The sequence below is a fragment of the Wyeomyia smithii genome, chromosome 3 (genome assembly GCF_029784165.1).
Source record: "Wyeomyia smithii strain HCP4-BCI-WySm-NY-G18 chromosome 3, ASM2978416v1, whole genome shotgun sequence".
Taxonomy (NCBI): domain Eukaryota; kingdom Metazoa; phylum Arthropoda; class Insecta; order Diptera; family Culicidae; genus Wyeomyia; species Wyeomyia smithii.
Window position 1 is genome coordinate 117,817,305 of NC_073696.1, and position 15,502 is coordinate 117,832,806.

The window sequence follows — 15,502 nt, forward strand, 5'->3', positions numbered from 1 at the left end:
GTAATCTGAATGAAATCTTCTGAACATCATCAAAAGAAGTTGTTTGAAAATGCTGCTACATATTTGATACAGTTTTTTATTCAATTGTTGAGAAATCTCGTATATGAAAAAATGGTCCGATCATGATACACTTTCTGTCTGGGCAGATCATGATACAACACCTTATTGTAATCTCAAAACTAACCCTAAGTTCCCTAACAGAAAAGCGAGTAGCAAAATTGCGTACCATCGCAAACTTATCCAGAATTATTCACTAGAAACCGGCAGATAGAGGCGACATTCTTCTCCATCCATCGCTGTTGCAAATAAATGTGTGAACCAGCAAATGTGGCTTTTATTTGATTCGTGAAAATATTTCAATGACAGTGACTATTCCACAAATAAATTCTCAAGCATATCTCAAGCACACTAACTTCAATTTTAAAATCAAATCTTTTGGTTAACGACAACTGAAGTCTATCATTGTTTTAATTGATAATAACTTGAAGCTAGTCGTAATATGGTAACGTAAAATTCGACAATTCATTGTAGAATTCTAAAATTCAAAATCCGCATTACTCTGTACAAGTAGAAATTTAATTCTAAGCTCCCCTTCATTTCGAGTTTCAAGAATAATACCTACTGTTTGAAAGCAGCTAACAAATAAATTGACTTAAACATGCTATTGATATTGAAATTTGACTCGATTTGAGTTTTGAAGTTAATCATTTTTTCATTCTGTTAAAAAAAGTGAAAATATAAGACAAAAAAAAGGTGAGATGTTCACGATAACATCAGTTTGTCAAAAAGTTAACAATTCTTACAATTCAGAATTCATTCAGAATGTATTAGTATGTAGTATATGTGAAGTTTGTTGCGAAGCGTAGCCAAAACTAACAAAGCTATAACATTGAAACCGAAAGTTTATTCGAGTATTACAACCCAATTAATTCAAACTAAAATAAAATTGACTTGGCTTGAATCATTGTTCTAACCAACAAGACTAATGATATCAAAAATGAGATTTTATTTAACAAATGAATAATAAACTAGTTTAAAAAGTAAATTCAGAAAAAAAACACTCACCTGTGGGAGCGAAGGTTATCCTGCCGTTTGAAGTATTTGCCGCACACCTCGCACGAGAACGTCACTTCTGGGCTTTTGTGGGTGCGCTCGTGGATCATCAGGTTGTACGGTTTGGTGAAGCGGCGCTGGCAGTACTTGCACACGAACTCGCACTTTGGCCGCATCTTGCGACGAAAATCGGACCTACGGTCGTCATTGTCAATTCGCATCACGGCGAACATTTTGAATGTTTGTGATTGGTGTTGTTGTTGACAGTAGTTGAAGTAACGGTGAAGGTGGTTGTTGTGTTGTATTTTTTATAATTTGTCGGAAAACTTAAATTGGTGTATGTTGATTGTTTGTTTGTTTTAAATCTTGTGTGAGAATGAATGATTTCTATAAACTTTGGATTTCTATAGTCTGCTTACTTCGGATTAGTCACCACAAAGCGCGATAACATGCGGATCCGTCAATCTCTAAAACGATCAACACCCAGCGGACTGGTACGTGAAACTGTGCCGAAAAACCCTGTGAAAAAAAAGAGAAGAACCAAACGTTACAGTCGTGTTTTTTGCTTTATCTAAATTGCAGAAATTACTCTCAGCGGCAATCAGGATGACGGTGGGATGAAATATAAAGTGTAAATATTTATAGTTTATACGCAGTAACGCGAAAACACATCGTTCGTATCGGCGAATGTGGACTTGGCCACCAACGACAACCGATTCGGACCGGAGCGAAGATCGAGTTCCCACGTATCCCCCGAGATCGTACGTCGTGGGGCAGTGCGCGGGATGCGTCATTCGTTGACATGCAGTCCATTCTCCGGCCCAAGCAGATCACATTCACCGTGAAACGCGAAGGCTCGCCAAGACAGAAGAAAGAAGGGGCAATAATAGTCATCGTTGGCTTTTATGGTGGCACCATCAATTGGACGGATCATATTTATAGACACCGGTCGACAATGTTGTGAATCATGAGAACGAGAGTCGGCATTAAAACCCACTATATTCGGGGTCTTGAATTACGATATTCAAAACTGTGAAGCCAACATTGTACCCCGCTTCGCTACCGCGCACGGTGATGCTTGGGGCAGTTTTGCTTATACATACTAAAGTGGACCAATTGATTTTATTTTTTTCAATCAACTGATTTATTCGACACATACGAAGTGGTGCCTCTCATGTTGGAGAAAATACTAGGGCAACATGAACCGATCAATTATTTATTTAAAAGTTTTTCCTTTGAAAGAATCTCTTTCATTGGCAGCCTGTCAATCTGTATGAGAACAATTATTTTTAATTTGAACTTGTGAAAATATTACTTGTTCAATTAGGAAACAGACCAACACATGGCCTAAATTATTTTATACATTTGTCCAGTACGATAATCTCAGCTACCCTATAGGGGTGAATATTTATAATATGAGGTACTGGAGTTCCTATGTCGAAATTGGCTAAGCGAAAATCAACTTGATTTGTAATTGCCTTTCGTATGTGCGACAGTTTCTTTAGCCAATAATCCAGCGGCCAAATGGATCCACCGCTGCTTCTGACTGCTGTAACGGCTTCTATCTTTTTACGATAATGACATTGCTAATTTCCTGGTTGGAGCGTACCCTTTTAAACAAATTTACGACCATCCGCTTCATCGCCAAAGGAAGAAATCTGTGATTACGGCTACCACAGTCATGTGATAATAGATCAGATGCATAAAGGAGACCCGTTTAACGCATCTCCCGAAGGGTTTCTGCTGCAACGTAAAACCATCCTGTATGGGGCCTTCGATTTGCACACCTGGTCGAATTGCGAAACGCTTCACCTTTTTGTGTTCCCCATAAATCCAGGAGACGATTCGAAACTCGCTTCCCGTTCGCTTGGTAAAATGATGCCAAGGTGAATGTAATTAGGCTCGTTTTCCGCGCGCTACGCGTCCGCTGAACCACGCGATGCTTAATGTCACCGGTTAACGACGCGTCTGAACGATAATTTTCGGTTGCCTTTTTTTTCTAACCTGAACAGAGATTATGGGGTCCAACAGCGGCTTAAGTGCTCCTTCAGAAGTTACGATCGCGATGAGCTTGAAAGAGCTCACGGGTTGATGGACGGACGCGGAAGAACCACGAGAATGCCACTTATAGAGGTGCAAAACAGCGCCATAAAATGGTACGGCCGGTTCCGAGTGGAACCCTTTAAGGTTATGGAATTGTGACCTAGACACAACCTGAAAAGTGACATATTTGCACGAGGCACGCTTTTAATAGCAATGTGCTTCCATTGTTTAGATTGTTGGCCCGTCGATGTTTTAAATGTGAAGCAAGCACTCGCAAGATGATGTTACAGGACCGATACAATTTGCAAACAGGGTGCAACTCAGAGATTCGGACTGTCGACTGTTTTCAACCTATTGATCATAGTTGTAAAGCCACGGAAATGCTTAGTAGCAAATTGCTCCAATATAGATTTTTACCGCGTTGTGCATAACACTAGATGTTAATTAGATTTACGAGCCCTGACCTTACCAGGACTTGGTTGAATTTATCAATTATAATAGCTTTTTTAAGCTATCAATTAGCCTATAAAACCTTTTCGAATGTGACTATCCTGATATAGCTGTTACCAAAACTGAATAGTAAAATAATGCAATGCCATTACCGGCGCCAATATGAACTATTATCTCCAACCTATCCCCAATCATATGTCCAACCAAATTTTACAATCTTTCAACGATGGATAACAATCCAAAATAGTAAAAAATATCTTAAATTTGTAGGGTATCGGCTCTATTATCGTCAGGTTTCACCTATTATCGTACGGGAGGTGAATGATGTCCTAGTGCTTTAATTTCTTGCATGATACTTTTTCATGATGCAGAGCATCTTTCTGCTATAGATTAGTTTTCTATGACTGGACGATAATTGAACAAACCTCACGACAATAGAGCTGGTGCCCTACATAAATTCGCTAAAAGGTGGAACGTCCAAGAAGTGCTAAGACAAAATAACGTTTAGAGTATGTTTATTCTTATTATAAAAATCCATGTTTTTTTTCGTTCTGTTCATACATTACATTGTTGAAAAAAAGTTGATTAGTCTTCTCCGGCGAAAAACGAATGCTCGGACCTTCCTTTTCACATGCTGCATCAGATTCTGTACAGTCAACTTTCCGACCTTCTCAGCTGCTACATGCTAGTTCGCCTTGAGTTGCTGCTCGCTCCCGAAGACTTTTTTTTGTCGTCCGTAAGTTCCGCTTTATGATGGCCCAGTATCGTTCGATCGGGTGAAGCTCTGGGGTGTTGGACGGGTTCTTATCCTTAGACACTAATTGGACGTTGTTGGCCGCATACCACTCCAGGGCCTTTCTGCCGTAATGGCATGCGGCTAAATCAGCACGGAACCCGTGTGCTGCTGCAGGAACGGAACGGTAGGAGACGTTTTTAGAGGTTCTCGTTGACGTTAACTTCCTGTTGATGGTGCCGTTTGTTACAAAAATGCTGCTCTTCTCTCCACACACACATATCACCGGCCAAACCAAATATTTTTTTTGCGAATTTCGACAATTTACTGTTTTTAAATCTCTCTGCCACTTTGTCCCTTCCCGTCTAATCACTTTGGACACCGTCGTTTGAGGCAATTTGAGCTTTTTCGCTAACTGATTATGCGACAAATGCGGAAATTTTTGTTGCGCGTGTAGAATTTTTAAACGCCGTTCCTCTTGCGTGGAGGCCATTTTGACAACTGAAGAGCGTGCGTTGAAACAAAGTAGGCACATCATTCTACACACCTGTGCCAACAAAAATAGAGGTTCCCATTTTTTTTTTTTCAAATAATTGATTATGGGATTAATGCTACGTTGAAGTCAGGCACTTTTTGGTGTGGAGTGGAACACTTTATTAGTGATACTCCAATTAATCGAAGTAAAGCGTTAATCACAAAAAGAAAGTTTCATTTACATCTACAGCCTAATTATCCCTTAGCGATTATGTTGAAGTGCTCGAAATTTGAATCAAAGCCGAATTCTGAATTTTTGTTATTTTAATATACAAAACATGTTTGAATTTATAAAAATAGCACTCAAATGCAACAAAAACAAAATAACCAACATGCTAAACCTTCAAGATTGATGAGCAGTTTTATTTTTCGTTAATTTTTCAGTACAAGAAGTTACGTCATAGCCTAAGTGTACGAAATTTGATGTAGTACGGTATAAGTTTTTGAAAATTCACTGGTCAAGTTCGACTTGTTCGCCCTTGAATCACCGCAGACGATCGAGCACCACATGTCGGTTGCTCGAGGCCCGCAGATTGTCTAGTTGTATTTAATCCCAGGCTGCCACCAGATGTTGCTTTAAGACTTCCACATCTTCATTGTTTATAGAGCACATATGGCGAAGTAGGTAGAGTCCAGGTCCGCTGAACACACCGGCCATTCGATCTCAAAATTCGAACTCTGAGAGATGTTCCGCAATCCAGAGTTGCGTTTTCTTCGATCTCGAAACACGAACTCTGAGAAATGTTCCGCAATACAGAAGTGTGTTTTCTTCGCTTCGATAACCGGCACCCAATCCGTGGAACAAAAATTACGACGTGCCCAAGGTTCTACGACGTTCTGTTGATTTATTTCCCCACATGTATTTTGGTTAGTCTTCACACAAAGGGACAAACCCAGCGGAGTTCGGCCATCACGGTTCTTCCGCGATCCCCTTTACCAACACCTCCGCTCTCTTCACCGGTTCATATTCCTGCATCACCGAAAGGTATTGAACCTTCTGGATCCTGTAGAGCTTGGTCTGGAGTTTATCTTTCAGGATCCGAGGGAGACTTCGATTAGCTACGATGAGATCCACAGCTAGTTTAGTAACACTACGAGGATTTCCCGTAAGGTGCCTCTTGATGATCTACCATGAAAGGTTGTACTAGCTCGACGTTCACCTCGTTCTCGTTTAAATCAACAACGTTGATGTGTGGTAGAGAAAAAATCGTTTCGTTGTTAGCACTGTTGGAACAGCATTATATTTATAGTTTCCTGAAATGTTTTATGATACCCTAGAGAATTTGATTGATTCCAGGTTTTCCGTTATAATATGGTTTATCATACAGCGGTTATCAACTGGAGGAGTGGCTACAGAGTACTCGCAGAAAGTTGATAACGAGTGGTTTTACGCTGAGTGCAAGCGAGCGACGGATGAGAAAAACCGCGCAATATCCCACATGTCGGCTACGGCTATGACACGTTAGAGCCTAGGGAGGTATCGAACTGGTAGAGTTGCAAAAAAGAGACGCCGTAAGAAACGTCAGCATTGGGAGCGTGTTCCTGTGAAGACGGAGGGCTGCTTCTCCAGGCACGATGCGAGAAGCTTCTATAAAAAGGATAATGGAATCAGGAACCGAAACATGTCTGCCCCTGCCATGTGCAACAACAGGGAGGGCAACCTGATTACTGATAAATCAAAGGTGGCCAGGGGTTGGAAACAGCATTCTAGTGTGCTGTTGAACGGCGAACAAGACAGAGGTGTCGAAAGGAGCAGGATTGATATTGAGAATGATGGACAAGCTGTAGATTCATCAACCATGGACGAAGTAAAGAAAGCAGTTAAAGTGCTGAAAAACTGCAAAGCGGCTAAGAAGGACGGCATTCCTGCCGAGCTTCTCAAAATCTGAAGCTGTGTCGTGTGAGCTGATGAAGAATTGCCCTCCACAAAAAAGCCACCGCCTGGATTGTAGTACCTATCGGGGCATAACTCTTCTCAATACCGTGTACAAAATTCTCATCCCGCATCCTGTTCCATCGAACGAAGCCATCGCAGGAAACCTTTGTTGGCGAAAACCAATGAGGTTTTTGAGAGGGACGCTTCACCACAGACAAAATGTTTACCACAGACCAAATGTTTACTTCGATAAATTTCGAGAATTCAACTTCAAGGCAGTGTACGATCCAGTTAGGAGAAATGAGTTATGGTAGATAATGCACGAGCATGGTTTTCCAACAGAACAAATTAGACTGATTCGTGCCATCCTTGATAGTTCCACATCAAGCATCGAAGCAGCCGGTGAGATGTCGGATGCTTTCGTGATGATAGATGGTTTGAAGTAGAGTGACGGACTGTCAAACTCATTGTTCAACACTGCATTGGAAGATGCTATACAGAGGGCTAGCGTGCATAAAAGCTGCACCATCATGACGAAGTTTCACATGCTCCTAGGTTCTACGGACGATATTATTGGTATTAGCCGTAGAACGATAAAAGAGTCCTCTGGATCCCTGCGAGGTTTGGGCTTGTCATAGGCTCTGCCAAAACGAAGTACATGGTGGCTGGTAGAGAGCGTGGAAGCTCGTTGGATGTTGGTGCTACGGGGGTGATAGATGGGGAATCATTGAAAGTAGTCAACGAATTTATTAACCTGAGTACATTGGTGAAGCATGACAATGAGGTTAGCCGCGAGAAAAAGAGGTGAATAGCAGCCAAAAAAGGGCCTTCTACGGATTGCGTAAGGCGACATCCATAAATTACGTAACGCAAAAACCCGATTTTTGGACCCATATGTAACGAAACGTAACGCCAACACCTACCTCCCCGTAAAAATTACGTAACGCTGCAGAAGGATTCCCTTGATAAAAATGTAGAATCACTCTAGAGATTTTCTGTTACATAACGTTTAACTCACCTCGCCCCCTCCCCTGTGTAACAAATCATAACGCTGAAAGACACCGCCCTCCCCCGTATGAGCGTTACGTAATTTATGCACACCCGTACAAAACTAGCACTCTATATAACACTGATTCTTCCACTGGCCCTCTAAGGCCATAAAGCATGGACACTGAAAGTGGCTGATCGGCGAGCCTTGGTGTTTTTGAGCGTAGAAACTTGCGATCAGTTCTTGACACCGAACTGGAAAATCGTGTTTGGCACACACGCATGAACCATGAAATGTATCGGCGTCATGAATACAAATCGGCGGAATCCCAAATATACCCAAATATACAGCAAGAATCCCGATAGAGGCAGTCAACTTCGGGGTGGACCCCGCACTCGTGGGATGTGTTCTGTCGGCGAGAATGCCCGCGTAATAGGTATTAGAGGCGACTGGAGGATATCAGGCAAAGACCGAGTGATATGGCGACGTATTCTGGATTCATCACTGGATCGATAATCGGTCTGTCGCCGAAAAAGTAAGTAAGTAATGCTGAATATTTATTGATTTTCTTCAAAGCATCTCAGAAGAAAATGATTAATTCGAGCGATTAGCTTATTTGTAATAATTATAGCTTCTGCGTTTCAATTTTTAAAGCAAATATTGTCGGAAAATCAAAAATAAAAACAATACAATTACTTTTCAAAACTTCAAAACCACGAGGATTTTGTCAATTAAAACATCGGAAAAAGTATACTTTTCAAACGGCTTTCCACTAACTGATTCATACGGATATGATAAATAACAAAAAAAATAGATTCATTACTTTTATTTAAATTGATTTTTGTTTAATTTTAACTTTATTTAGACTGATGCCACATTCTCCTTCAGCAAAAACGCTTAACATTTTGAGATTCGATTAGAAATTAATTTCCAGGGCAATCGATATATGATTTAGTAAAAGCAATATAATACACTTACAAGCATAAACAACTGCAACATTTCAGTATGTCATAGTAAAACAAAAGTTCTATTCATCGGCCGAGATTGGTGCCCCCAGTTAAAAACCAGAGCAACTCGAGGCGACTCTCACAAACGGAAAGTGTCGCTAGCAAATGATGGAGGTCCATTCAAAATCAATCCGACTGAGCAGATCAATGACAGCCATACGATTGTGCCCCCGCTCTCTTGCACCGAAATGTGTCATTTCATGAAACACGACCAGACGAATACGAATGTTTTAACGGCAGAACAAAGCCTGCCCTGACGACAGCAACGACGACGACGGCCGTAAACGGCGGGCGGCTGGTTGTTTGAGCCATTCACCTAATTAATCATTTGCGCGGTTTGTCATTTATAATAAAGCAACGTGTAGGTACTGCCGGGGAGACAATCGCACCTCAGTTTTGCTTCCATCGCTGCCGTCAGTGGTCAAGTTACAGCGAGGGTGAGTTACCCGTGTTAAAATGCGAAGGTTGAAGTAACACTCCACGTCAGCATCAACCACAGCGGCAGCACCTTTCAACTACTAACATCTTCGACTGACAGCAGCAGCAGCAACAGCACCACCACGCAACGCTACCGACACCAAGTTTCCAAAGTGGGTTGGTTTTTCCCGTCCTCGTCGGTCTCACTTGAAGAGACCCCTAACAAGCTACGGCAATCGCTAATGGCTGTGTGCTCGTGCTATGCCAAGGGGAACTTATTTGCTGGTGCTATTGTGACTACCGTACACTGGAGTGAGTTCCATTTTTGATTTCATCGATGATGTTGAGAGTTTATTTCTGAACAAGGCGTGGAAATGGCGACCATTTAAAAATATGAATCAAATAGGGTAGTTGTGCTTGATTCAGCAGTATACCGTTTACGCAATGGGATCAATTATGGCACAATCACATTCCAACTCCATGATCCACAAATGGTTCATACCATAATTGGTACTCATTATTTTCTATGGCTGATTGTTGATTGGGTGCATCACGCGCTAACTGCTTATGAATATTGGATCTATTAGCGAAATCAGCTCATAGGTGTGTTCCAAGCAGTACATAACCACATCTGTATTGATAAAAGTGAAAAATGATGTGGCGTTTAAATTAAAAAACACTGCCACGAAAACGATACTTTAATAGTTTGAATATGTCAATAAAAAGAGATTTACCCGTAAACATGACACGCTTTGCAGAAAAATTAATAATCAAAATCTCCTTTCTGCATTAACATTATTCAGATCAGAATATGTCAGAATATTCAGAATATGTCAGTGTCAGTCACAAATGCAGTTAGTCGCGAATGTAATTTTCTCAGAGTCGAAATCGCAACGTCACTGAATCGACATTATTCGTGGTCGTAAATTATATCAATCGATTCACTAATCAAAGGGGTTATGCATCACCAGGACGAAGAAAGTTTTTGAATCACTTTTCATGAACCGTCAATCTAAGGATTAAAAATATGATTTGTGATTAGTTTTCTAGATATTATTCGGGAACACAAGTTCATACCGGAAATAATGCCACTCAAACACTTTAAATGTATGTACAAACTAAATATACGTATCTTTCCATGAAAAACTTTATTTTTTAATTTTTTATCTTACAGTGAATTTTTTTGTCGAATGAGAATATTCAATAGAAATTTAAATTCTTAAATTCGATTAGCATTATGCCCAGTTTATAGGTAATTTTCCTAGCAAGTGATGTTCAAGCAAATTGAAAAGCTTAAATAAATTTTGTTCCGTTTATAAGGCAACTAATTTTGCCCACAGGGAAAGATATAAAATGTTAGATCTATGCAAAATTATGTAAAACAATACTGTTACATTAAAAGATTTGTCCAAAACAAACAAATTGTTTCAATGGACATTAGCTAATACATTTTCTCATTTAACAGCTGTTACGGATTTATTAAAGCCAGCTTACCACTACTTAATATCCTAAGCTGAACCTTTTCACCGCTGTTTGCTTAAATCCTTCAGAAACACATGTCACAGCACTAGAAAAAACTTTCTCACGTGTAGGAATCACCTTCAATCTGCACCGCAGATGTTCACACGTGTATCCTGAAACGGGCCACCACGAGCAGTTATGAAACACACTTCAGTACAACAAACGAACGGCACTGCAAACTGTTCAGCTGCTAAAGCTTGCTTATTTTTATTACCCGGCACAAGATCCTTCTAAAGCCAAGAAGTGCTAAAAGATCACTAAACAAAACTCTTGATGCGTGTGATGCGGTTTGATGTTTGGCTTTCTATCACCACATCCACCCCGCTCTGGGCTGAACAGAGGAAAATAAGGAAGAACATAAAAACCAATTGAGAGTTCTTACCCTATAAGTGTGCGTGTTACCCGTAAGGACACACCTTCATCAAATTCTACTCCGGTGGTTCTGCACCCTGGAGTAGAAAGGCCAACCCCACACGGCAAAAAGGACAATTGCCGCTTCCTAAACATTGGCTAACCGACGATGTTGCGAACGCAAGCTGTCTGTAAGAAGGCTGCTGCCGGTCGTCATGTGTCCCATCGCAGGTATGGTTCCTGTTTTTCCTAAGCAAGTTGTGTTTAAACTTTATGACCGATCATCACCGCATGATTCTCCTCTGGGGGTGGTGCATCGGTCGGTGTCTTGTCGTATAGAAATGTGAGACCATAATTTATCGCGACCGGATTTGGCATAAGTTGTGTGGAAAGTCCAGTTAATTGCATCGTCTTGTTCAAGCTGGAATGCTGATTCTTACCATCCCTCTAAGGAGGGGTGTCCCCTCTTCCAATGGAGTCTGCCGCACAAACTGATTGACAATGTTCTCCCCCAAGGACCCGTTATGTGTCAGTAGAGTTTTTACGTCACATGTTACATCCATTTAACAAAAACTGACAAAATGTAGCTCTTTATACGTTTTTCAATTACGTACCATCGTGATGTTCCAATATAAGAGACACCAGGCTAGTGCACAAAGCCGTAGAGTACTCATGTGTAGAAAATTTCCTGAAAGCAAACCCTGTTTCCATCAGCAAACGCGCAACGACGGTTGCATCTTATTTCAGCAATCAGCAGCGCTATAAATAATTACTTTATTGTTCGCGCGTATACACCAGCAAACGAACATATTTAACGCCGCAATGGCTTTGAACGAAAGATTAGTGATGAAGTGATGCAACAAGGCAAACAAGCGCACTCGAGATTCAGTTTATTAAATCACTTTCTGTTCGACCACCGTCGTTCCCCGGGGTACAGCCGCAAACACAACGGGCGGACAGTCGGTTTCACTTTGGCCACTTGGTCTGTTTTTTTTTTTTCGTTTGCAGTTCCGATTCATAATCATCGTGTTTGATGGTCGCACTCTGTACAAATTACGGTAATAATTCATTGATAGGGAAGTTTTATTTTGAACCAGCATAGGGTTATAAGTGGACGCGATGGATTGATTAAGGATTGGTGCCAATGCATCACGATGGTGTTTCTACGCGTCGTTGCAACTCTAATTTGCTAGTAAATCAAACACAATAAATTGTTGTGATTACGAGAACAGGAAATTATTAGCCTGCTTCCATTATTTTTTATTACGCCAACCTTATGGAAAATGGATGCACGGCTATATTCTTAAGACTAACAGACATCGGAAGGTAACTTAGGGCACAAATTGTCGGATTGAAAATGTCACACTTTTTTACAAATTGGTAAATCGAACTCCTTTTTCGGTAACAAAATCTCGTTGTGATAAGTACCTACGTGAAACAAATCCACCAAATTAAAATAATATTTTGAATGAACGATGATTTTCATTCAAAAAATACCAAAGCTTTTTTTAATGGGGGTTTGTTAGTAGCTTAAGTATTTAATAATTATAAGTAAATAATAAGTTTGTGTGGCCAATCACAAATGGTGACTTCTCAACACTGTTAAAAATGTGTAATATTAATGCTCAGGATTTGTTTGCTTTCGCAATTAGAACTTATCATTCGTAGGGATTTAAACCTACTTGTCAAAAGAGGGGAATTAACTTACAACTAACTTAATTGCTAACTTATTGATAAATTCCAGAGCTTAATTTCACATACTGTACTAGTAAGAAGGCCACAAGTTACCAAGAAACTTTTTCTATGTATATTAACTAATGCGGACAATTTGATTTGAATTCGCAAATCGCATACCAGTAAGGCATACAAATACTTCAAAATAATTTAGCTTACATATATGATCCTCATATACTGAAGTATTAACTAGGAGGTCATGTAATCTTAGGACAGTTTTGTTGAAAATTGATTTATAGTAGGCATACTGTTCAAAGCCCTTTTTTTTAAATTTTACTCATTTTCAACAGTAGGCATGCAATAACAAATTTTTTTCAGCTTTGGCACTACTGTAGAATTAAAATACAGTGTATCGACTAACAACTAAATCAAGCCCTGGAGCTACGTTTTTTTTTTTTCATTTATCGATCAGAATAAATAAAACCATACAATTTATATTCAGTTTCGAGCAAAAAAACTAACAAAGTCGAGTTTTTACACACTGGAATCCAATTGCCGTGAGCTCAACAACTTAGAAAATTAGAGTCAGACAAAATGATTGAGACAGGCAAAATTTTGCCAATGGTCAGAACTTCACGAGAATAAATCAATTTTGACGAAACTGACTTCATTTTACTGCAAAACTATCCTAGTTTCGTAGTGTTACTTGAGAACCAACGTACACTGGAAATAATCTAGATTTTAGAAATGTGTGTCAGAATGTACATTTTTGCAACGCGCCAATAAACTAAAATTCACTCCAAATTCATTGGTACAAACAAAACCAATCTGCTAATCCATGGAATGGATTCTTTTTAGTTCACTTTAGATTCTTCATAAAGTATAATTCTCAAAAACTCACTTAAAGGCACTACATTTGATATTATAGTCGGGAATCTGCACTCGAAAACTCATTGAATTCAATCACCTACCTCAAAAAACAAAATCCGCGCATTGTCTTATACGGCTACAACGGGACTCGTTCAGCAGCCAACCAAAGTTTTTTTCATCACTAGCGGACCACTTTTTATTTTAATCACTGAACAAAATCACTCACTACACTAATAATAATTTAATCTTTGAAATATTCACCTCAAATTTCCTTAAGCAAGCTTGAATCATCATAAATATATAAGATGAATTTCTACGATTCCTAAATTTCATCTGTATATATTTTCATCTGTTTTCACTGCGTTGAGGAGAATCAAAAGTTGACAAATCAGTTTCTGTTAATACGAAAACATCATACTGTAGTGGTTACCTAGGTTACCAATTTTGCACGTAAACAACTACAGTGGATATCTAGGTAACCTACTACGACGGGCTGCGGCTACGTTCATTCATGATAATGTGATTCATTAGTGATTAACAGTGTGATGAATATGGGAGCGTCGTGAGATGAATAATTGAGCAGTGATTCAAGTTTTGAGGTGGATATGGAAGCGTTGTGAAAAATGGTTTGTTTACAAAATTCAGGATAAATCTAGCTAATTTTACTAAATATACAATGCTGAACGATTCCATAGGAGCACGTAAGCATATTTAGTTTATTTGTTCAATGATTTCGTGAAAATTATAGCCGCCCTTCGTGAATATCGGCTTAATGAGATGAATAATGGAGCAGTTCCCCTATCTGTACTAACATTTAAAAAAGTTCGAAGTATTTCGACCACTTTACAATATTTCGATGGTTCCTCAACCCATTCCCGGCGAAGAGAAATCTGATTTTACATCGAAAAATTACCGTATTAAATATTTTTGTCGTTCAAAAATGCAAGTATTATTGTTAAGCTGCAAAGTTTAGATGTCAGGTGACGCCATGGGACCCACCGGGAATGGGTTAACGGATTTTCGATCTTTGGGTAGCAAGAAACTCGGAATGAATTCTAGTTTATTGGAAATATATGAACCAAAGAGAAACAAGATGACAGAAAAGTTCTACGCGTTGCGAAAATGTACATGTTGACACACACTCCCAAAATTTTAAACATTTCCGGTGTAGGTTGGTCACGTCAAGTTCCTAAGTAATACTACGAAATTAGGATAGTTTTTCAGTAAAACGAAATTTGTTTTCTCCTGGTAGGATTAAACACCGTCAGCGTTTACTTTTCCGTTTTATTGACTATTAACGGTGAAAATTAAATAAAACAGCTTTTTTTAAAGAAGGGGATTTGTTAGTAGCTTAAGTATTTATTATAAAAATTAGTGAATAATGAGTATGTCTGTCCAATCACAAATGGTGACTTCTCAACACTGTTAGTAATTTGTAATTTAAATTTTTAGGATTTGTTTGCTTTCGCAATTAGGACTTATCATTCGTAGGGATTTAAACCTACTTGTTAAAAAAACAGCTTTATTTCGCGTAACGCGTTTCGGTCTACTACACTTCGACCATCATCAGATGCAAATGACTGTGTGCAACCTATCGGTCTTGTCTGACTAAACTGTACTCTGAGTATAAGTAAAGATTGTCAGAGTATGCGTGTTGACAAAAGCAAAAATATTTCGTTCCTTCACTCTCTTATGCAAAAAAACCAAACAAATATCAGCAACTTCATAGTCTCGAATAGCCTAAGCTCACCTCTGGTAGTGAATATCAATGCTTGCTAGTATGTCTTCTCGTTTTGCTTTTCTGTGCAACCAATATGAATATCATCCTTATGGTTGAACAACAGCCTTCATGCATTAATTATTATAAATTTGACTAAAAATTCATATTTTTCATTATAACTCTTTCCCATGATTTTCTATATTTTTATGATCTTCTGAAAAATATGCAATTTTTTTGGATTTATATTTTTGCTGAAGATTGAAAA

At 39.2% G+C, this 15,502-nt stretch overlaps 1 protein-coding gene across 4 annotated transcripts in view; it reads right to left on the reverse strand.

Annotated features, from left to right (window-relative positions):
• LOC129730612 (protein drumstick) overlaps positions 1 to 15,502 on the reverse strand; it is a 54,134-nt gene that overhangs the window by 21,713 nt on the left and 16,919 nt on the right. For all 4 annotated transcript variants that reach the window (XM_055690079.1, XM_055690076.1, XM_055690077.1 and 1 more), the window contains one exon: positions 1,066 to 1,572. In XM_055690079.1, the coding sequence (XP_055546054.1) occupies positions 1,066 to 1,286 (221 nt within the window). In that variant the 5' untranslated portion in view covers positions 1,287 to 1,572. The remainder of the gene's footprint in view (positions 1 to 1,065; positions 1,573 to 15,502) is intronic.